This window comes from Lissotriton vulgaris, chromosome 1_1 (assembly GCF_964263255.1).
Source record: "Lissotriton vulgaris chromosome 1_1, aLisVul1.2, whole genome shotgun sequence".
NCBI lineage: Eukaryota > Metazoa > Chordata > Amphibia > Caudata > Salamandridae > Lissotriton > Lissotriton vulgaris.
Window position 1 is genome coordinate 1,983,940,108 of NC_141685.1, and position 23,763 is coordinate 1,983,963,870.

The 23,763-nt window shown below is 42.2% G+C and overlaps 1 protein-coding gene across 4 annotated transcripts in view; it reads left to right on the top strand.

Annotated features, from left to right (window-relative positions):
• Window positions 1–23,763, top strand: part of HGF (hepatocyte growth factor) — a 479,128-nt gene that overhangs the window by 350,574 nt on the left and 104,791 nt on the right. For 3 of the 4 annotated variants that reach the window (XM_086919823.1, XM_086919811.1, XM_086919814.1), the window contains exons 12-13: window positions 16,232–16,270; window positions 23,614–23,710. In XM_086919823.1, the coding sequence (XP_086775949.1) occupies window positions 16,232–16,270; window positions 23,614–23,710 (136 nt within the window). The remainder of the gene's footprint in view (window positions 1–16,231; window positions 16,271–23,613; window positions 23,711–23,763) is intronic. The other variant, XM_086919817.1, reaches the window with a different exon arrangement.

Sequence of the window (23,763 nt, forward strand, 5' to 3'; positions counted from 1 at the left end):
AATATCCCCCTCATCAATCCTAGGGGGTCAGAAGGGGTCTACCTTGCCCCCTTTCCTTCATTTCCCCCTTTGTTTTGGCCTCCTCTTGTCTCTCGATCCTACCGAGAGACAAGATGGCGGCCGCTCCGGACTGTTTAGAATGTTGACAGACACCGGGGAGCCAATCAGCTTCGCAAAGTTCCGATACGCGAAAAGTTCGCGAACCGGAGCGCTGCCCGGAGCGCTGTTACAGATATATATCTTGTTTTAAACGTTAATTTCTCAAATTTCACTGAAGCACATATATTGAGACCTAGCAAAGGCACATCGGGCTAACAGTCCCTACAATTTTGCCAAGTTTCGTGGAAATCCATTCAGCCATTCGGGCTAAAAGTGAGGCCAACCGCCCTATGGAAATTAACATGGGAAAAACGCGTTTTGGGACCCCCCTTTTTTCTCGGCCCCCCCTTGACGAACCCCCCCCCCAAATTTCCAGGAGCTGCTCAGAAACAAAATGTGCCATTTTCCTGAAAATTTCAGCCAATTCCGTCCACAAACGCCAAAGTTATTAGGCATAGAATTTTCTAAAGTTCCATAGAGAAAAAATCCTAACTATATATACCTACTGGCTATCGCCAGTAGGTAAAATATATATATGTAAAATATATATATATATATATATATATATATATATATATATATATATATATATATATATATATATATATATATATATATATATATATATATATATATATATATATATATATATATATATATATATATATATATATATATATATATATATATATATATATATATATATATATATATATATATATATATATATATTACTGTTAGACCTGTCTTTTTAGGGTGGTACTCCCCAAACATTTTTGGCTGCTTACCTCCACTCTTTGCTGTATGGTTATGCTGGCCTTTGGACTCTTAGCACTTTACCACTGCTGACCATTGCTACAGTGCATGTGCTTCTGGCCTAAACATGCTGACATTGGTGTTAACATGACTGACATATTTAGTTTAAGTATATGTCCCTTGTAAAGTGGTATACCATATATCAGGGGCCTGTAATCTAATTGCGACTAGTGGACCTGCAGCACTGGTAATACCACACACACAAGTAGCATTACAAACCTGTCTCAGGCCTGCCATTGCAAGGCCAGTGTGTGCAATGTATACCCACTTCAACTTGCCATTTAAAACCACTTACCAAGTCTTAAACATTTCTTGTATTAAACACAGGCCACCCCTAAGGTAGGCCCTAGATAGCTCTAAGGGCAGGGTGCTGTGTAACTAATATGTAGGACATGTACTTTTGTGTTTTACTTGTCCTGGTAATGATAAACAGCTAAATTGGTACATCACTATTGTGAGGCCTACTCACCTCATAGGTTAGCATTGGGAATTCCTTAACACACTTTAAAGCTGTATTTCCAGATTAAAAAAGAGTAGCTGCTTCATGTTTCCTATATTTGGAATGATAATGATAAATCCCCTTTACTGGTAAAGTTGTATTTAACAATACTGTTTTACAAATGCAACTTTCAGAAAGTGAACATTTATTTGCTCTTATTGCTCCGTGTGCCTTGCAGCCTGTTACTAATACACGTCTGGGATGGGTGACAGCTACACTCTATGCATTCCCTCTAGACAGCTACAAACACCGGATGGGTGGCTGTGACAGAGAACTCACATGCGTTCCCCACTTCAAAGCCACATTTGGGTATAAGTTAAGTATAAGATGGGGTATCAGGTTATGACCCCATCAAGAGAATGTTCTACTGGACCTGTGAAGAACTGCTGTGCCACAAGGATTGCCACTTTGAATGCTGCTCTGAAGAAACTGAATTATGCTTTGCTGAGCTAACCTGCTGCCTGCTGATCACTGCTCTGCTGAGGAAAATGACTGGACCTTTATCACTTGAACCCAGAGTGACTCCAAGGGCTTACTTGCTTGCCCCCTGTTCTGAAGTCTTAGGGCCATAAACTACTTCCCACAACTCTACAACAGCACCTGGGCAGTGCCATTTGTGAGTCCTGCCCTGCTAAGTGGTGCAAATCCAGTCCTGGGCCCTTGAAAGGTGATTCCTGCTGTCCAGAACCATCAAAATCGATGCAATGATCACTTTGTCCCGATCTGAACCGAAGCACTACCCTTTGATACTGACGCAGGAGCAGATCGATGACATGGCCTTGACAAACTCCTTGGCTCAACAACGTCAGACAGCGTGGCTCAATGACGACACAGCGCCTTCATCATAAAGGGGCTCATCAACAAAGCCTTCGTAGCCTGCCCAAATAGACGCTGACACGTTGCCTCCATCCGCTGGAGCGATGACGACTCAATGGCTCCACACATCGAGTCTTCTTTGTCAACACTTTCTCCATCCAAGGTACTTTCTTAGCAGGATCTGCGTGAGTCCAGTAGCCAGCCTACCCTCCATTGCAGTCAGCCTGAAATTTGGATTTGACCGGGAAACAACACTCACAACTCAACTTTTACAATGCACTATCTTTACAACAAAACTTTTACAATGCAACATACATTACAACGCATACCATTACAACGCAACCATTACAACGCATGTCACTACAGTGCATACCTCCACAACGCATGTCATTACAACGCAGTCATTACAACGCATACCATTACAACGCATACCTACACTATCCAACCCTTACCCTACTGCTGCACCCCCTGGAGTTAGAATAGTAATTTTTACCCCTACACTTTCTAATACTTACCCTACTTTTGCATCCCCTGGAGTTAGAATAGTAATTTTACCCCTACACTACTTATTGAATTGTTGGTCTTTTTTCATTCATAAACATATTCTCTATTTTACTAAACCTTTGTAGAGTATTATTTTGGCACTGTCATTGTGTCACTGTGTGTGTGTGTGTGTTGTACAAATCCTTTACAAATCCTTTACACATTGCCTCTTTAGATAAGACTAATCTGTGCTAACCTACCAGAGGGTGAGCACAGGCTATCATTTAGTATCTATCTAGCTCACCCTGACTAGAATCGTGGCCCTTACTTGGACAGGGTGCTTATCTCTGCCAACTAGAGACGGATACTTAACAATACATTGTAAAATATGACACAATATTGACATTGGTGAGTTCTGGTGACATCATAAACCTCAAAATTAACCCCAAAATGGCAAAACAGGACCATATTACACATGGTACCCATTATGTTTTTTTAAATTGGGTGGCTTTTTGGAGCAGTTTGCTTAAAAAATCTGTTTTTTTCAAAGTTTAGCTACTAAAGGCACTGCCTAGAATGTTTGGGTTTTGTATACTTTTCTTGAAAAACTGTTGCAAAAACAATGGACAGTTGTGAGGATCAGTAGATTTAGGTGATTGTGTGGCTGCAACATTTACTGCCTATTTATGGGTATCACATATTTCACACATAATTTGCAGATTTTATCAAAAATGTTCCTTATATTTCAAATGGCTAAAAATAATACCGTCAGGGAATATGCCAATCAATGTTTTTTTTTCCAGCATAATTAAGGTAACCATACCAAATAATCTGACCTTCCATGCTACATGATCCTGGTATCCTTGAGAATGTTAAACCTCTGCTGTGTATTTTTAGAGCTGTAGAATGCTTGATTCCGGTCCAGGGAAGACATGGCTTGGCAGTTCGGGCTGGACTGTTCCCATGAGGCACAGGGTTAAGGATGATTTGCATATGGCCATGTCTGAACGGGGATGGTGTGGTGAGCAAAAAACGATGGATTTAGGCCTGTATTGTAGTTCCTATATACCCAATAGGCTCTGCGCATTGGAATAATATAAACAGCAGTGTAGGCGTAGGACTGAGGTCGATTAGGTCTCTTCTGACTATATTAGACTTAATTAGTTTCGCCAGCTAGCTCAGAGGTCACTAGAAACTTTATCGAATTTTCAGGAAAGAGTTAACTCTCCGGATTAAACAAGAAGGGATTAGCTCCTGACAACCGTACAAACATGATAACTTTGCTCCCTCAGAATAGAGTGTATCTCTAGAGTCGTGTGAAAACAATAGGCAGCTATTTCACTCAGTCAATCATGCATACTTAGTTTTACCAGAGTGCAGAGAAATAGAGAGACGGGCGTTTTCAATAAAAGGTGGTATTTATGGAGCAGTCTTCTTTCTCATGCAAGAGAAATGAATTGCCACAATTGCAATCCTTATTATGAAGTAAAGTGCGTACAGTAAAAGTAGTATTACGAAATAATTCTGTAAAAGCATAGATATGGTTTCTTAGCCATATGATACTTAAAATAGATAAAATATATATACATACATAAAACCATTGACTAACGTACTCAACTGGTGCTTCTAACTATGCCTACCCCGATGTACCTGACCTAAGCCTAATACTTCGGAAGGAGTAAGTAAGTAGCAGTTTAAGTTAAGTTGGTTAAGATTATTTTTGCCAAGGGTCTGATTCAAGAATTCTCTTTAAGGGTTTAGTCAGCTCCGTACCTTAGTAATAGAATGTGGGGGGTCTGGTATCTCTTTCTTCAGGACTCAATCTCCCAGCAACCCGCAAGGGTGACTCGGGAACACCGGAGCTGGATTTTCTCGGCATGAGAAAAAGTAGCTTCTCCAGCGCATCAAAGGGGAGGGGCGGTCTCCGTGGGCTCTCGCATCAGCGGGGCTCTCGGGCAAGTAGATAGCCGCTCTGCTCCAAACCACCATGTATTTGCTTAAGGCAACCGTTGGTATTTTATACCTGAAAGGTGCCGGGTTTGACGTAAGGTTGGACATAAGACGTCACTAAGAACTAACAGTTCTTGCTGGACTCCAGGAGTTCTTGTTCAAATCAAAACAAAAGCAGGGGGGGAATTTCCTGGGTTGCTGGAGGCTTGGTTTGTTTAAAGAACGCGTTATGCTTTCTAGGAGTCTATGGGAGTAGCTGTGCTGTGCTTTGGACTGCATGGGCTATTACTGAATATGGATATGATTCTTATGCCTTTGTAAGGATATTATTGAGTATAACCACACAAGGGCATGAATCGGGAATATCGAATTAGGGTCCTAGATAGAAATACAACAGGCCCAGATCTCTGTACTGGGTTGAATGTATGACAATTTTCTGCATTCTGTCCATCAACTGTTGTTTTTGTATTTGTCACCCCTAGTGGGACGGGTATGCTTAGACGTAAGTCCCGTGCTCTCCACGCCACTGGAGTCAAGCTATCCTGGATGAAGACTTCTGATATCCAGAAACCAGTCCTAGGATGCTTGATTCCGGTCCAGGGAAGACATGGCTTGGCAGTTCGGGCTGGACTGTTCCCATGAGGCACAGGGTCAAGGCTGATTTGCATATGGCCATGTCTGAACTGGGGTGGGGTGGTGAGCAAAAAAACGATGGATTTAGGCCCGGATCTCTGTACTGGGGTGAATTTGTGACATTGTTCTGCATTCTGTCCATCAACTGTTGGTGTTAACATGACTGACATATTTAGTTTAAGTATATGTCCCTTGTAAAGTGGTATACCATATATCAGGGGCCTGTAATCTAATTGCTACTAGTGGACCTGCAGCACTGGTAATACCACACACACAAGTAGCATTACAAACCTGGCTCAGGCCTACCATTGCAAGGCCTGTGAGTGCAATGTATACCCACTTCAACTTGCCATTTAAAACCACTTACCAAGTCTTAAACTTTTCTTGTATTACACACAGGCCACCCCTAAGGTAGGCCCTAGATAGCTTTAAGGGCAGGGTGCTGTGTAAAAAATATGTAGGACATGTACTTTTGTGTTTTACTTGTCCTGGTAATGATATACAGCTAAATTGGTACATCACTATTGTGAGGCCTACTCCCCTCATAGGTTAGCATTGGGAATTCCTTAACACACTTTAAAGCTGTATTTCCAGATTAAAAAAGAGTAGCTGCTTCATGTTTCCTATATTTGGAATGATAATGATAAATCCCCTTTACTGGTAAAGTTGTATTTAACAATACTGTTTTACAAATGCAACTTTCAGAAAGTGAACATTTATTTGCTCTTATTGCTCCGTGTGCTTTGCAGCCTGTTCCTAATACACGTCTGGGATGGGTGACTGCTACACTCTATGCATTCCCTCTAGACAGCTACAAACACCAGATGGGTGGCTGTGACAGAGAACTCACATGCGTTCCCCACTTCAAAGCCACATTTGGGTATAAGTTAAGTATAAGATGGGGTATCAGACCCATTAAGAGAATGTTCTACTGGACCTGTGAAGAACTGCTGTGCCACAAGGATTGCCACTTTGAATGCTGCTCTGAAGAAACTGAATTATGCTTGGCTGAGCTAACCTGCTGCCTGCTGATCACTGCCCTACTGAGGAAAAGGACTGGTTCTTTATAACTTGAACCCAGAGTGACTCCAAGGGCTTACTTGCTTGCCCCCTGTTCTGAAGTCTTAGGGCCATAAACTACTTCCCACAACTCTACAAAAGCACCTGGGCAGTGCCATTTGTGAGTCCTGCCCTGCTAAGTGGTGCCAATCCTGTCCTGGGCCCTTGAAAGGTGATTCCTGCTGTCCAGAACCATCAAAATCGATGCAATAATCACTTTGTCCCGATCTGAACCGAAGCACTACCCTTTGATACTGACGCAGGAGCAGATCGATGACATGGCCTTGACAAACTCCTTGGCTCAAAAACGTCAGACAGCGTGGCTCAATGACGACACAGCGCCTTCATCATAAAGGGGCTCATCAACAAAGCCTTAATAGACTGCCCAAATAGACGCTGACACGTTGCCTCCATCCGCTGGATCGATGACCCACACATCGAGTCTTCTTTGTCAACACTTTCTCCATCCAAGGTACTTTCTCAGCAGGATCTGCGTGAGTCCTGTAGCCAGCCTACCCTCCATTGCAGTCAGCCTGAAATTTGGATTTGACCAGGAAACAACACTTACAACACAACTTTTACAATGCACTACCTTTACAACAAAACTTTTACAACGCAACATACATTACAACGCATACCATTACAACGCAACCATTACAACGCATGTCACTACAGTGCATACCTCCACAACGCATGTCATTACAAAGCAGTCATTACAACGCATACCATTACAACGCATACCTACACTATCCAACCCTTACCCTACTGCTGCACCCCCTGGAGTTAGAATAGTAATTTTTACCCCTACACTTTCTAATACTTACCCTACTTTTGCACCCCCTGGAGTTAGAATAGTAATTTTTACCCCTACACTACTTATTGAATTGTTGGTCTTTTTTCATTCATAAACAAATTCTCTATTTTACTAAACCTTTGTAGAGTATTATTTTGGCACTGTCATTGTGTCACTGTGTGTGTGTGTGTGTGTGTTGTACAAATCCTTTACAAATCCTTTACACATTGCCTCTTTAGATAAGACTAATCTGTGCTAACCTACCAGAGGGTGAGCACAGGCTATCATTTAGAATCTATCTAGCTCACCCTGACTAGAATCGTGGCCCCTACTTGGACAGGGTGCTTATCTCTGCCAACTAGAGACAGATACTTAACAATACATTGTAAAATATGACACAATATTGACATTGGTGAGTTCTGGTGACATCATAAACCTCGAAATTAACCCCAAAATGGCAAAACAGGACCATATTACACATGGTACCCATTATGTTCTTTTAAATTGGGTGGCTTTTTGGAGCAGTTTGCTTAAAAAATCTGTTTTTTTCAAAGTGTAGCTAATAAAGGCACTGCCTAGAATGTTTGGGTTTTGTATACTTTTCTTGAAAAACTGTTGCAAAAACAATGGACAGTTGTGAGGATCAGTAGATTTAGGTGATTGTGTGGCTGCAACATTTACTGCCTAATTATGGGTATCACATATTTCACACATAATTTGAAGATTTTATCAAAAATGTTCCTTATATTTCAAATGGCTAAAAATAATACCGTCAGGGAATTTGCCAATCAATGTTTATTTTTTCAGCATAATTAAGGTAACCATACCAAATAATCTGACCTTCCATGCTACATGATCCTGGTATCCTTGAGAATGTTAAACCTCTGCTGTGTATTTTTAGAGCTGTAGAATGCTTGATTCCGGTCCAGGGAAGACATGGCTTGGCAGTTCGGGCTGGACTGTTCCCATGAGGCACAGGGTCAAGGATGATTTGCATTTGGCCAGATCTGAACGGGGATGGTGTGGTGAGCAAAAAACGATGGATTTAGGCCTGTAGTGTAGTTCCTATATTCCCAATAGGCTCTGCGCATTGGAATAATATAAACAGCAGTGTAGACGTAGGACTGAGGCCGACTAGGTCTCTTCTGACTATATTAGACTTAATTAGTTTCGCCAGCTAGCTCAGAGGTCACTAGAAACTTTCTCGAATGTTCAGGAAAGAGTTAACTCTCCGGATTAGACAAGAAGGGATTAGCTCCTGACAACCGTACAAACATGACAACTTTGCTCCCTCAGAATAGAGTGTATCTCTAGAGTCGTGTGAAAACAATAGGCAGCTATTTCACTCAGTCAATCGTGCATACTTAGTTTTACCAGAGTGCAGAGAAATAGAGAGACGGGTGTTTTCAATAAAAGGTGGTATTTATTGAGCAGTCTTCTTTCTCATGCAAGAGAAATGAATTGCCACAATTGCAATCCTTATTATGAAGTAAAGTGCGTACAGTAAAAGTAGTATTACGAAATAATTCTGTAAAAGCATAGATATGATTTCTTAGCCATATGATACTTAAAATAGATAAAATATATATACATACATAAAACCATTGACTAACGTACTCAACTGGTGCTTCTAACTACGCCTACCCCGATGTACCTGACCTAAGCCTAATACTTGGGAAGGAATAAGTAAGTAGATGTTTAAGTTAAGTTGGTTAAGATTATTTTTGCCAAGGATCTGATTCAAGAATTCTCTTTAAGGGTATAGTCAGCTCCGTACCTTAGTAATAGAATGTGGGTGGTCTGGTATCTCTTTCTTCAGGACTCGATCTCCCAGCAACCCGCAAGGGTGACTCGCGAACACCGGAGCTGGATTTTCTCGGCATGAGAAAAAGTAGCTTCTCCAGCGCATTAAAGGGGAGGGGCGGCTTCCGTGGGCTCTCGCATTAGCGGGGCTCTCGGGCAAGTAGATAGCCGCTCTGCTCCAAACCACCATGTGTTTGCTTAAGGCAACCGTTGGTATTTTATACCTGAAAGGTGCCAGGTTTGACGTAAGGTTGGACATAAGACGTCACTAAGAACTAACAGTTCTTGCTGGACTCCAGGAGTTCTTGTTCAAATCTAAACAAAAGCAGGGGGGAATTTCCTGGGCTGCTGGAGGCTTGGTTTGTTTAAAGAACGCGTTATGCTTTCTAGGAGTCTATGGGAGTAGCCGTGCTGTGCTTTGGACTGCATGGGCTATTACTGAATATGGATATGATTCTTATGCCTTTGTAAGGATATTATTGATTATAACCACACAAGGGCATGAATCGGGAATATCGAATTAGGGTCCTAGATAGAAATACAACAGGCCCAGATCTCTGTACTGGGGTGAATGTATGACAATTTTCTGCATTCTGTCCATCAACTGTTGTTTTTGTATTTGTCACTCCTAGTGGGCGGGTATGCTTAGACGTAAGTCCCGTACTCTCCACGCCACTGGATTCAAGCTATCCTGGATGAAGACTTCTGATATCCAGAAACCGGTCCTAGGATGCTTGATTCCGGTCCAGGGAAGACATGGCTTGGCAGTTCGGGCTGGACTGTTCCCATGAGGCACGGGGTCAAGGCTGATTTGCATATGGCCATGTCTGAACTGGGGTGGGGTGGTGAGCAAAAAAACGATGGATTTAGGCCCGGATCTCTGTACTGGGGTGAATGTGTGACATTGTTCTGCATTCTGTCCATCAACTGTTGTTTTCGCCTATGTACCCGGTGGCACGACATTTTAAAGCAGAACACAATAACGATCTTAATTGTCTGCATTATTTTGTCATTAAAGCTGTACCAAAATTACGTTGAGGTGGTGACAGAGAGAAGATGTTGCGCAAACTAGAATCTACCACCATTTTGGAATTAGACAGCAAGATGCCCATTGGCCTCAATAACACTGAGGACCTTCATTACTTTTTATAAAATACAATGGATCCCCTTTTTTATACTGTCCCAGCTCCTATCAATATTGTAATCCTGAGACAAGGTATTCTTTGGCGTCCTACCATATGTAGTATAATACCTTGCTTGCACCTGCATTTATGCAGACTGAGATGTAAATTATACGCTTCTTTGCACCTTATTTATTTATTTATAATTAGGCACACTACGTTTACACTAGATTTTAAAACACAACAATTCTTTTTAGGCAGCCCTTGCACTTTTTTTTATGGAAACACAGAAACACATTGATATCATATAAGATTTTCAAATTATGGCATGGTTGCAAATTTAATAGTCTGACTACCAGCAGGGTCTGGGCTGATACTGCCTCAAACATGTTGGGGTGGAATAAGGGTCAATCAGCCATTACACAATAGTATCATTTCGATTTTGCACATGCAAATATTATAGCTATGTTTTTAAATCTATATTTATACATGGTTTTATCTTAGTAATAACATCTCTAATTTTGATAGATAAATTATATGTATGTAATAATTTTTAATATACATATATTTATTTATTCATGCATTTATTTATCAACGCATGATACAACATCTGAAATTTATTTTACTGTGATATTGAGGATATTTTGTGTAAAGTAGATGACCCATGGTACAAGACAGACTACAAACAACAGGATTTGCCATAAGGGTTAAAAGGTATGTTTACGGTTTCCATTAATCACGTGGTGTAGCAATGAAATTTAAAAATGTCCAACGGCTTCCAATGTATGTGTGATCAAGGACAGGTGAAGTCTGAAACGCGTCACAGAGGAGAAAATAAACATCTGAGCCATACCTTCCTGTAGTCCGTGTCTCTCTAACCGATCGAGGTGTGAGCTGGAGAGTCATTTGTTGTTGATATATATATATATATATATAAATATATATATATATATATATATATATATATATATATATATATATATATATATATATATATATATATATATTCACTGAATAAACCATAGGTTTCACACCAGTTATAGTTAGGAATTAGCATTTAAAAAACCTGTTAAATTCACTGAAGAAACCATAGGTTTGACACCAGTCATAGTTAGCTGGAAATTTTAATGACATAAAACCATTGAAATTCCCACGTTATAGTTAGTTGGACTCACTATAAATTGCGCGCCTGCAATGCACTGCTGATGACGTCACATATTACATCACTCATGACATGGTCAGTGACATCACTCATGACTTCACTGATGACACCATCCAGTGAATGTGTGTCTTTCTGAAATATTAATATGTTTTATATATGTATATGTAAAGGTCGATGGAAGAATAAATGTTTAAATAAGTGTCTTAATGGATGTTTTTTTTTTTATTGATTAGTTAACTGGCTTATTAAGTGTATCTTAGTGAATACATATATTGACGAGTATTGTTTAAATATTTAAATGTTTGTATCAGTGTTTCACTTTGTGTATTAGTGGCTGCATGCGTTGGTGAGTAGCTACATGTGTGTGTATATGGGTTATTAGATGTTTTTTTTAGTATCAGTATGAGTGTCTGTATGGTTTGGTGGGGGTGTTACTTAGCACATAGATGCATCAATGACTGACTTACTGTTTGTATGTGTTTTGAAGACAGCATATGTGCAGGACTGTATGGGTGGATGAGTGTGTATATGTGTGTGTTAGTGAGTGAATGACTGTCTCACTAGTGTCTTTATCAGTAACTACATATGTTTTAATCTAGTATATGTGAGTATTGATGTATATAAGTGAGTATATGTGAGAGTGAGAGATTGAAAGAGTTCTTGTTTAAATAAGTATGTGTTTCTATAAGTGATTGTTTAAGAGAGTAAGTATGTGTACGTTTCCTTAGAAGTAAGGTGGTAGTGTGTGTATAGCTGTATATGCAAATAAATGGATGTTCAATAGTTTATTTGCATGTGTGATTATGTGTGTGAGTAACTTTTGGATGACTGTCGGTGTGTAACAGGATGTATAGGTGTTTCACTACATATGATGAGTGAATATATGTATGAGTGACTATATAGAACTTTTGGTGAATGAGTGGATGTGTATATAGATGGTGGTATTACTGAATTGGTTGTTGTAACTGGTATGGGTATCTCTATATTTTTGAAAATTTTTGTTTCTATTTTTGAATATGTGTTTCAAGGGTTACATTACACTGAAAGGAGGTCTGTCACTCTGTCACAAGGATGGTGTCATCAGTGATGTCATGAGTGATGTCACTGATCATGTCATGAGTGATGTAATATGTGACGTCATCAGCAGTGCATTGCAGGCGATTAATATTAAGCTTCAGAACAGTGCTGGTCACCAGAAAAAGGGAAAATAAAATTTGAAGATGGCAATGAAGCACAGTGGCATTGTGGGCTGGCGTTTGCCTGACTTCACATAAGGTTGGCTATAACAACGAGCAATTGACGACCAAAAAGAACAGGAAAAGAAAATATGGACATCCTGGACCTATTGTAACTGGTAATTAACTTTTTTCTTTTTGTTACATTTCTTCAGAACATATTTCTATAGTATGAATATTTAGACATGTTTGTATTGTGTTTTATACTTTAATGTAAATTAGTATCATATGGTTAATTTAAGACCTGCTTGAGGGTTGTAAATTCATTTTAATTTATTATGTATTTTGTATTAACGGATACAATTATTTAAAAGGTATACAGGTTTATAAAAAAAGGTCTAATTTAATTGAATACACTATTGTGTACATGTTATTTCTAATTGTATATAGTTTTAAATACATTTAATTATTCAAAGTATTTTTACTTTGAAATGAATTTAGAGTACTGTTGATTGCAATTAAATACAGAGGGCCTGATAATGATGACAGTCATTGTCGCAGAAATGGAACTGCACGACATGCAGTCTGCAGTTCTACCCACCTAATTACAATGCGACTGCCCTGCAGGTGGCCAGAAAAATGCCTTTTTCCATTGCGGCTTGGGCTGCAACATGGAAAATTACTGCAGCACAAGATGGAATTCAAAAAGGCATTTTGCAAACATCTATGCACTATGTGCCATGTGTGATACCCCCCAATGTTTGGGAGGTACCACATGTGCCCCCCTGGTCTCATAGCAGAGGCCCACGGGAGACAGCGGCCTGCTCGGCGCCCCCGAATTTCCTTACCATCTTCCTTTGCATGGCAGTCGTACCCCCCATGTAAAGGCATAGGGAATGGGACATCGTAATCCCTAAAGTGGTGCCTCTGCAGTTACCGACCCAATTTTATGGATTACAGTCGGACCGATGCCCCGACGGGCTCCTTGAGCATGATGGAAGCGTTGGTCAGTCCCTCTGCCCACTGCACTCTGACGACATCATAATGCGGTGGTCAGGCCACTAATATGGCTGTCAGGTGTACCACCACCGACAGTTTGTCGGTGGTGATCCACCCATCATCCTAATTGTGTCCATAATGTCAATATTTTGGGCCATGCTATTTTAGTTGGATAGAATTGTTATCTTTATATTATGCACACATAAAGTGATGTTTTGATTCTCAATACAACAATATTTTTGTGGGCGATATTATGTAATACAGCCCCACATGCTGTGACATTGGGCTGGTGTGGAATTGTCTGCACTGAAATCAAAGGGTACTAGTTCACATAAGTTAAACATAATCATCATCACAAACATGACATGGAAGTACCACAATGAACTCTTTTTCCTGCTTGCCCTTTAACATTTATATGCAGATGTATGCTAGAGATACAGAATTTCATGTGCATCTGGAAAAGGTGCATTTTAACCCGACTAAAATTGTTATATGTGTGGGCCCTATTTTCCACTGAAAGACAGTCCCTTTTGCCTAACTGGCTCAAAAACAGAGGTCCAAATGCTGGGCAAACAGAATCCTTGTCCATCTTTTTTGAACGGACCTCCTTTCCTGGTGGATCACCACACTGAAAGTACAGAATATATTGACATAGAAAATGCGTACACTGGATACCTCCAACGACTTTCACTTCCCTGTAGCCAAAACAGATAGCTGCATTATTCAATAACAAACCCAAAGGCCCAATAATAATTTTTTAGACAGAAAAACAGGAAGGGATATTATTGATAGTTCATTGCCCCTATCGGTGAAACACACTGAATGTGGCTCTAGAGTCAGAGCTCTTCCAGATTATAATCTTTTATTTCGCAGGAATTATTTACGTCCAAATATGCATATTGTTTGTATGTGTTATGAAATTTCTTTAAGTGAAGTGTAAGATTTATTTAAGAAAGAAGGTAGGAAATATGAGACTTCTTAAATTGAAACACACATTTTAATATGCATGTTATTATTTGACCTTGTACCGAGATGTATCATGGTAGCACAATATGCAGACTCGAGAAAGGATTTTAGAACATGTCTGTCTGATGAAAGGTACATGAAAGAAACATTATATTTATTTGATTTGAACGCATACCAGCTCCTGCACAGACTTCATTTCCCAGCGCATTGTAGGAATCCAGATGTTCGGGCTATGAAAGCCAAGTCATGGCAGACCTTCCATATAGTCAAAATAATGTTTAACAGGCTAGTAAACAGATTTCTGTTAGAAATCCCAAATTTATCGTTGCTAGCCTTACCGAAGCAGTCAGCCTCAGAGAAAATTGCATGTAATGCATGATCTTCAAAACCGATACAAGAATACATATAATGACTGAACCCCGTAACATTTCTCAGCCAGTACTAAAACATAGGAAACTTTTAAATGAGTGAATGTCATAAAAATGAATGACATGTAATGTAAGAATCAGAAGATACAAAAAAAATCATTGAGGTGTCTTTTGCATAAAAGGTAGTTTTTGGAATGTAAAATGTAATCACACAATTGAACTGCCTCGGATTTGAAAAATTAGACACCAGGGGGCAGTAGCACAGTTTGTTTAGAGCACTGAAACGAATGCAATAGCTCTCAGGAAATGATTTAAAAAATGTTTAGTAAAATACTTTTCTTCAAAATCATAGAGCCACTCACTGTATCCGTTCTTAGCCATTTTACAGATCTTGAGAACTTATAGTATAACATCTTTCTTGTCCCCCAGTTGTCCTCAAATTGGAAATTACTTTTCCTTGTGCCGCATGCTTCTGGTTCAAGTGAGTACTCTTCAGCCCTAGAAAGGAATGCAACAAAAAATGATGCCTGGGCAAAGTTTGCGGTGTTCTACTCTGCGAAGTGCCAGAAGAGAAACACTACCCACCCTAGAGTACTGGCAGTGGCGGATTCTTTTATGTCGCAGTGCTCAAACTGATTTTTAGCACCAGGAGTTGGTTCTGCAATGTAAAATCTGCACAAACATCACTATGCGTCAAACAAGAGGGTGCTGCTGCTTCCTGCTGCTTGAGTAGACATGCTAGTTGAGCTGCTGTTTCCTCAATGTGACAACGGACCTGCACGCCACCCTCGTTGAGCGATCTCGCCAGTAGGAGGTCTAGCACATGATTCTTTCTCGCAAATGCTCAACTTAATTTTGTTAAGTAACTCAAGAGAAAAAACTCCATTCTGTGCCACTTCGCGGAGTTTTTCTGAACATCGCACAGAGTGGGCACAGCAGAGCAGAATTATTCACCCACCCCTACACAAAGTCCCTTTTCCACTGGTCCTGCTGATGCTACTCAGGTGTAGTCACCTAGAAATAAATGTGTAAAGAAAATGCTCAATTAGTCAGGAAAATTCTACTTCATGTCATTATTTCTGCAAGTAGATATTGTACATCTTAGTAGGTACTCAATGTTGAGACATGTACAGGTTTAATAAAGGTTGCGTCTATGAAGATGTTCCCCTTGGCAGACAGCATTAACCATCTAGCTGGACAGCTAGTGAAATAATTATCATAAGGACCTGAAAATATGTGTAGCAATTCTCACCATTTTGTACAATTGGTGAAAAGTCCAACACAGAAGCAAATTGGTGAAGGTTTTATATAGTAGTATCCCTACTAATACGTGAGCTAAGAAATTGTATATCAGCAATGTTCAAAAGTATGGTTTGTCACCTACATTTGAATACAAATGTAAAAGTTGTTTTGGTCTTGTTGGTGCTAGCTGTAGGGGGCTTCCGTTTACACAGGGCTTACTTTATTTCTTATTTCTTATGTCTTTTAGGTGAAGGTGACACAACCCCTGCAATTGCCAATCTCGACCGTGAGTTTGTTTTTAATTTGTGCTCAGTTAATGTCACATCCACACGCATAGCATACAAAATCTGTCAGAACACACAATTAAATGAGCAAGCCCAGTAAAAAAAAAATATTGCACGGTTCACATTATGGTGATAGGATGTGGTCTAGCGGTTGGGCGGTCGACCTCGAAGCTGGAGAACCGAGTTAGAGTCTCAGCAGGTACACTCAGCACCCTGTGATTCTGGGCAAATCACTTAATCTTCCCCTGCCTAACAAAAATGAATGTATGCCACCAGGATTCTCCAGTAAGAGCCACACAGTGGGATTGCTGAAAGGTGGTCCCAGGCCACACCACTTTTTACACCACTCAGGATACGCGCCTCTTCGCGCACTGCTGGTGGGGCGATGAGTAAGCATGGGCTGAAAATTCGTTCCGCTCGCGGAATTTGCGTATTTTCCTCGATTTCGTCATTCGCGAATCTCGTGAAATCGCGGTAAAATCCGCGAATCAGCGGGGACGAATTTTCAGCAAAGCACTTACAGGGTTACAAGACCAATAGCTCAAACTTTCCTAATGCGAGACCTATTGCATTGCAAATGCTTGTTTTTATATCTGTCAGTGCTTCCTGTTGAGGTTTAATTTTCGTGACAGGCGCCTCATTGCCTACTTGTAACTATTCTCTGACCCTGCTTCAAGGGTCAGAGCAGAGTCAGAGAATAGTTGCAGCAGGCAACGAGGTGCCAGGAAGCAGTTAGAGGCTTACAGCAGCAGGTGCAAAAGTTGAAGCTAATTTTTTGTAACCTTTTACAAAAATGGTTACAAAGAAATTAACTTCAACTTGGGCACCTGCTGCTGTAAGCCTCTAACTGCTTCCTGGCACCTTGTTGCCTGCTGCAACTATTCTCTGACCCTGCTCTGACCCTTGAAGCAGGGTCAGAGAATAGTTACAAGTAGGCAATGAGGCGCCTGTCACGAAAATTAAACCTCAACAGGAAGCACTGACAGATATAAAAACAAGCATTTGCAATGCAATAGGTCTCGCATTAGGAAAGTTTGAGCTATTGGTCTTGTAAATGACAATTTTTTTTTATTTATGTGTTGGTTTTGAAAATAGCTAAATTAATAGCTTTGTCATTTACAATGCAAATAGTTATAACTTTCGCAAATGTGACACCTATAGCATTTGTAATGCAACATGTTTTGTATTTACGTGACTTAGCTCTATTGATATTACAAATTACAATGGCTTTTAATTTTTTTAAATAATTAATACTTAAATAAAAGTGATTTTAATTTATAATGGCAATAGCTTAAACTTTTGTAAATAACTTTGTGAAGATTATGTTCAGTGCATTTTATTGTGACGAAAATCCAAGAACAGAAGTGAAATATTAACATCTTTTTGTGACATTTGTAATAAAGTTTGAAACATTGAGAGAACATATTTGAACCAGTTGTTGTTGAATGGTTGTGCAGATTGATGCTGGGGTGGCGCTGAGTGGTGCTGTGGTGGTGCTGAAAGGTGCTGTGGTGATGCTGAGTGGTGCTGTGGTGGTGCTGAGTGATACTTGGATTTGCTGAGTGATGCTAGAGTGGTGCTGAGTGGTGCTGTGGTGGTGCTGAGTGATGCTGTGGTGGTGCTGAGTGTTGCTGTGGTGGTGCTGAGTGTTGCTGTGGTGGTGCTGAGTGATAATGTGGTGTTGCTGAGTGATGCTGTGGTGGTGCTGAGTGATGCTGTTGTGCCGCTGAGTGGTGCTGTGGTGGTGCTGATTGGTGCTGTGGTGGTACTGAGTGATGCAGTGGTGGTGCTGAGTGATGTTGTGGTGGTGCTGAGTGGTGCTGAGTGATAATGTGGTGGCGCTGAGTGATGCTGTGGTGGCGCTGAGTGATGCTGTGGTGGTGCTGAGTGATGCTGTAGTGGTGCTGAGTGGTGCTGTGGTGGTGCTGAGTGATAATGTGGTGGTGCTGAGTGATAATGTGGTGGTGCCGAGTGATGCTGGGGTAGCGCTGAGTGATGATGTGGTGAGGCAGAGGGCAAAAAGGCACAAAAAGCAGTCTAACAAAGGGCAGAAGGGTTAGAAAAACAAGGGAAAACGAGTCTAACAGAGGGCAGAAGGGCACAAAAAACAGTCTAACAGAGGACAGAAGGGCAGAAAAACAAGGGAAAAACGAGTCTAACAGAGGACAGAAGGGCACAAAAAACGAGTCTAACGGGGCAGAAAGGCACAAAAACGAGTCTAACAGAGGGCAGAAGGGCACAAAAAACAAGTCTAACAGGGGGCAGAAGGGCAGAAAAACAAGGGAAAAACAAGTCTAACAGAGGGCAGAAGGGCACAAAAAACAAGTCTAACGGGGCAGAAAGGCACAAAAACGAGTCTAACAGAGGGCAGAAGTGCACAAAAAACAAGTCTAACAGGGGGCAGAAGGGCAGAAAAACAAGGGAAAAACGAGTCTAACAGAGGGCAGAAGGGCACAAAAAAACGAGTCTAACAGGGGGCAGAATGAATCCCGCCCTGCGTGTTTGTCCACGAAGATGCCACCTTTTTGTGCAATACCTCTACTCAACTGGAGTACTTTCTACTGTCTAATCAGTAAGTGCTCCCTCGTTGGCTAAATGTATAGGGGCAGATTTATAATAACTGGTGCATCCCCAGGGATGCGCCAGTTTTTGTACGCCGCAGCTCCGCCACCCATGGTGCGCCGCATTTACAATGCGGCACACCATGTGGCAAAAACGGCACAGATGCGTCACGCATCTGTGGCGTAAAAGCAGCGCATTGCTGGAGCTGCGTCGCGCTTGCGACGCAGCTCCAGCAATCCTCTGGGGGGCCCTATCTCCCCAATGCTGCATCAAGCCTCGGCCTGCTTCAAGCAGGCACAGGGTTTTGACGCAGCATTGGCCTAAAAGTTACTGAGTGAAATCTTGTAGATTTCAATCAGCCACTTTTAGGAGGCGTTCCTGTGCAGGAACGCCCTCCCCTGCGCCGGAACGCTTCCTGATGGCGCAGGACTTTACAACGTGACGCATCTCTCAGAATCGTCACGTTGTTAATACCCAGCACCATGGCGTATCTTTTTTGCTGCCGCTGCATCACAAAAGGTCTCGGTAGAGGGTGGCAGTGGTGAACCAGAGGGTGGCAGTAATGAACCAGAGGGTGACAGTAATGAACCAGAGGGTGACAGTAATGAACCAGAGGGTGGCAGGGGTGAACCAGAGGGTGGCAGGGGTGAACCAGAGGGTGACAGTGCTGAACCAGGGGGTGGCAGGGGTGAACCAGAGGGTGGCAGGGGTGAACCAGATGGTGGCAGGGGTGAACCAGAGGGTGGCAGGGGTGAACCAGAGGGTGGCAGTGGTGAACCAGAGGGTGGCAGGGGTGAACCAGAGGGTGGCAGTGGTGAACCAGAGGGTGGCAGTGCTGAACCAGAGGGTGACAGTGGTTAACCAGAGGGTGGCAGTGGTGAACCAGAGTTGCTGTGATGAACCAGAGGGTGGCAGTCGTAAACTAGAGGGTGTCAGTGGTGAACCAGAGGGTGACAGTGCTGAACCAGAGGGTGGCAGGGATGAACCAGAGAGTGGCAGTGCTGAACCAGAGGGTGGCAGTGGTGAACCAGAGGGTGACAGTAATGAACCAGAGGGTGGCAGGGGTGAACCAGAGGGTGGCAGGGGTGAACCAGAGGGTGACAGTGCTGAACCAGGGGGTGGCAGGGGTGAACCAGAGGGTGGCAGGGGTGAACCAGATGGTGGCAGGGGTGAACCAGAGGGTGGCAGTGGTGAACCAGAGGGTGGCAGTGGTGAACCAGAGGGTGGCAGGGGTGAACCAGAGGGTGGCAGTGGTGAACCAGAGGGTGGCAGTGCTGAACCAGAGGGTGACAGTGGTTAACCAGAGGGTGGCAGTGGTGAACCAGAGTTGCTGTGATGAACCAGAGGGTGGCAGTCGTAAACTAGAGGGTGTCAGTGGTGAACCAGAGGGTGACAGTGCTGAACCAGAGGGTGGCAGGGATGAACCAGAGAGTGGCAGTGCTGAACCAGAGGGTGGCAGTGGTGAACCAGAGGGTGGCAGGGGTGAACCAGAGGGTGGCAGGGGTGAACCAGAGGGTGGCAGTGGTGAACCAGAGGGTGGCAGTGATGAACCAGAGGGTGGCAGTGGTGAACCAGAGGGTGCTGTGCCCATACATGACCGCATGGGTAACTTCGCCATGCAAGCGGCCCGTGAACACACAAAAAGCCCTGCAAACATGCAAAAAAACCTGCGAGCACGCAAAAAACCCCGCGAGCACGCAAAAAAACACAAACCCGCAAACTCACACGAATTAGCGGATTTTGCAGATTGCGAATTCGATTTCACGCGAATTCGTGGAACGCGAATTCGCAAATTTCGCCCATACTTAGCAATGAGGTCCTCTTATGTCCTGATGACTTTGAGACACAACTAGACGTCATCCCCCAAACAGCAGGGTGCCAGGATGTGCGTTTGCAGAGTGGTGTAAAAAGGGGGCCTGGCCTCAGGCCACTCTCAGCAATACAGCTGTGTGGGGCTTACTGGAGGTATCTGGTGGGTTAGTTGGCCCCCGGGACCCTCATGAAGGAAGGGGACTTCATCACTCAACCAAGATTGCGCCAGGAGGTGTGTTTGCAGAGTGGTGGAGAAAGGGGGCATGGCCTGTGTCCAACTCTCAGCAGTCCCACTGTGTTGGGCTTACTGGAGGTAAGAGATAGGCTAACTGGCCCCGAAGGACCCAAGCAGTGAAGGGGACTTCAATCCCCATCCAATAGCATGCCAGGGAGTGTGTTTGCAGAGTGGTGGGCAAAGGGGGCATGGCATGGCATGAGAACTTAGAAATCCTGCTGTGTGGTACTTACTGGAGGTAATAGGAGGGGTAGTTGGCCCTCAAGGATGTCCTTGTGGGCCAACTTCCCTCTTGTTTCTACCAGTAAGTCCCACACAGTAGGATTGCTAAGATGTCTTCGGAGGCCACGCCCCCTTTCTCCTCCACTCTAAAAATGTGCCTCCTGGCAGATGGGGAATAGAGTCCACTTTACTCCTGATGGACTTTGGGGGCCAAGAAGCCCTCCTGGTTCCTCCTGTAAGTCCTATGCAGCGGAATTCCTGAGCGCTGGTCGGAGGCCCAGCACCCTTTCTCAATCACTCTGCAAACGCGACTACTAGTTAAAGAAGCATCTTCCTGCACCTCTGACTTAGAGGTAGCTTTAATCCACCTGCCCTATGATGTACAGCGGCCTTACGGGGGACATCATGCCAATCACAGGGGTACCCCAACCCATAGTGTACCTTAGTGTATGTAGATGTTTTCACTGTATTCTAAGTGTATTTTAGCATAGCACTGGCTCTAGGCCTAGTTAGTCAGACTTAGTTACTACCAGTACCCGTCAGCAACAGGTTTGGGGCACAGGATGACTTTGCAGCAAGGGCTCTTTCTGCCCCTCTTTTGGTTCTTTCTGTGTATCTCTTGCTTCTTTCTGCACCTTTACTTGTCTTTCTGGACTTCTGTTGCCTCTTTCTGCATTTCTCTTGCTTCTTTCTGAGCTTTATTTCCTCTTTCTGCATATGTCCTACCTATGTAGGCATATTTTAAAATTAGTATGTAAAAAACCTTAGAAATTCACTGAAAAAAACATAGGTTTCAGGGTCGTTATAGTTGGAAATCAGCATTTAAAAAACTTTGAAATTCGCTGAATAAACCATAGGTTTCGGGGTCATTATAGTTAGAAATTGCCATTTAAAAAACCTTTAAAATACACAGAACAAAACATAGGTTTCAGGGTTGTTATTGTTAGAAATTAGCATCTAAAAAGCCTTTGAAATTCACTGAAAAAACCACAGGTTTCCGGGATGTTATAGTTGGTTGGACATTTCCCTCGTACAAAACCAGAGAGCTAACTATAACTTACGCCCCCGCAATGCACTGCTGATGACGTCACATATTACATCACTCATGACATGGCCAGTGGCATCACTGATGGCATTACTGATGACATCTCAAATTACATCACTGATTACACACTTATTTTAAAAAATATTGCCCAACAGGGGGTCGGTCAGTGTATAGGAGGGCCGAGCCACTGACAATTTCCAATTTTTTGTGAATAATTTTTATCAAATCTGGTCTTCTGGGGGTGCGATTGCATCTAGAGGGGGAAAAACACATTTGAATGAAGGCTGACCCCGGCTTGCATTATTCCTGGTAGACTAGTGGGATTCGTTATCGTTGATCGAAGCGTGCCGCCATCCTCAAGCAGGAATCTGTTTGTAAGAGGCATCATTAAAGGGGAGACTCTTCCCTTTCCAGCGAAGTATCCTGAAAAAATGGGGGGCATCTAAAATGCCCCCAAACCTCACTGGACATGATGGCAGAACTCACCTGCTTCTACCAAGCTGCTCCAGTCAGGGTTTGTGATGTCAGCGCAACTCGCGGCATGTTGAATGTTGACTTTACAGATTGAGAGTCATGAAAGCGATTCTGCTCCTTCACCACAGGTTTATATTTAAAAAAGTACACCTCCAGCACTTTTCACTGGAGGATTTTGGAAAACCATCCCTGATGTCAGCCAATGGCCGTTCCAAGCACCAGTGAGGTAGTGTGTGTATCTGCCATTCACAGAATTAAGGGGATAAGAAGCTCTCCGTACTGGCCCATGATTGGCTATCTAGACCGAATTCCAGACTAACCAGGCATCCATGTATGTATGATGGTAATCAGAAAACCCTTTTGCATGGTTCCCACCCCGCCAGCTAATATGTCAATGTCTTGCAAATGATGACAATAATAGTAATAATAATAATGATAATAATAATAGTACATTGACGTGTTTCATGAGTTTCTTTTAAGAGTTGACAGTGAATTCTGTGGAGTAGTAGACACTACATACTTAAAGTAATTGTACTGCAAAATTAATTATTGCTTACTAAAAAGTACTGAAAGAAGTTCTTGGACCTCCAGAGTGAAAGTACTTCACCTGGATATGCTTTCTATGCTCATTCGCTCTGTAAAGGTTTGAGGTATTTATTTTTATGTACTAAGGCTGAATTAAGGCAAGGAGTGCCAGAAATTTGTATTCATGATTTAATGTAAAACAATTAAACTGTTGTCACTCCTTGAAAAATAATAGTGCATTAAAGTAACCAAAAAGGCATGAAGTTACAAAAATTGATCCTAGAGTAGTAATGTTTTAATTGATTAATCATATTTTTCATTCTACATAGACTATCATCAGGAGCACACAATACCTGAAGTACTAGATAGGAACTGGAGGTTGACTATTAGCTCTTAAATTTTTTTTCTGGTACTCAACCTGACTAGCCTTTCACAAAACATCATATTTTCCTTTATATTCTTATTTTTAGATGTCGTCTCTACCTGTGTATCAACAAAACAGGTACGAGTTGTGAATGGCATTCGAACACAAGCAAACATGGGCTGGATGGTTAGTTTGAGATACAGGTAACTATGGGGGAACTGTATATAACACTGCAGTAAAGACATTTTGAAAATGT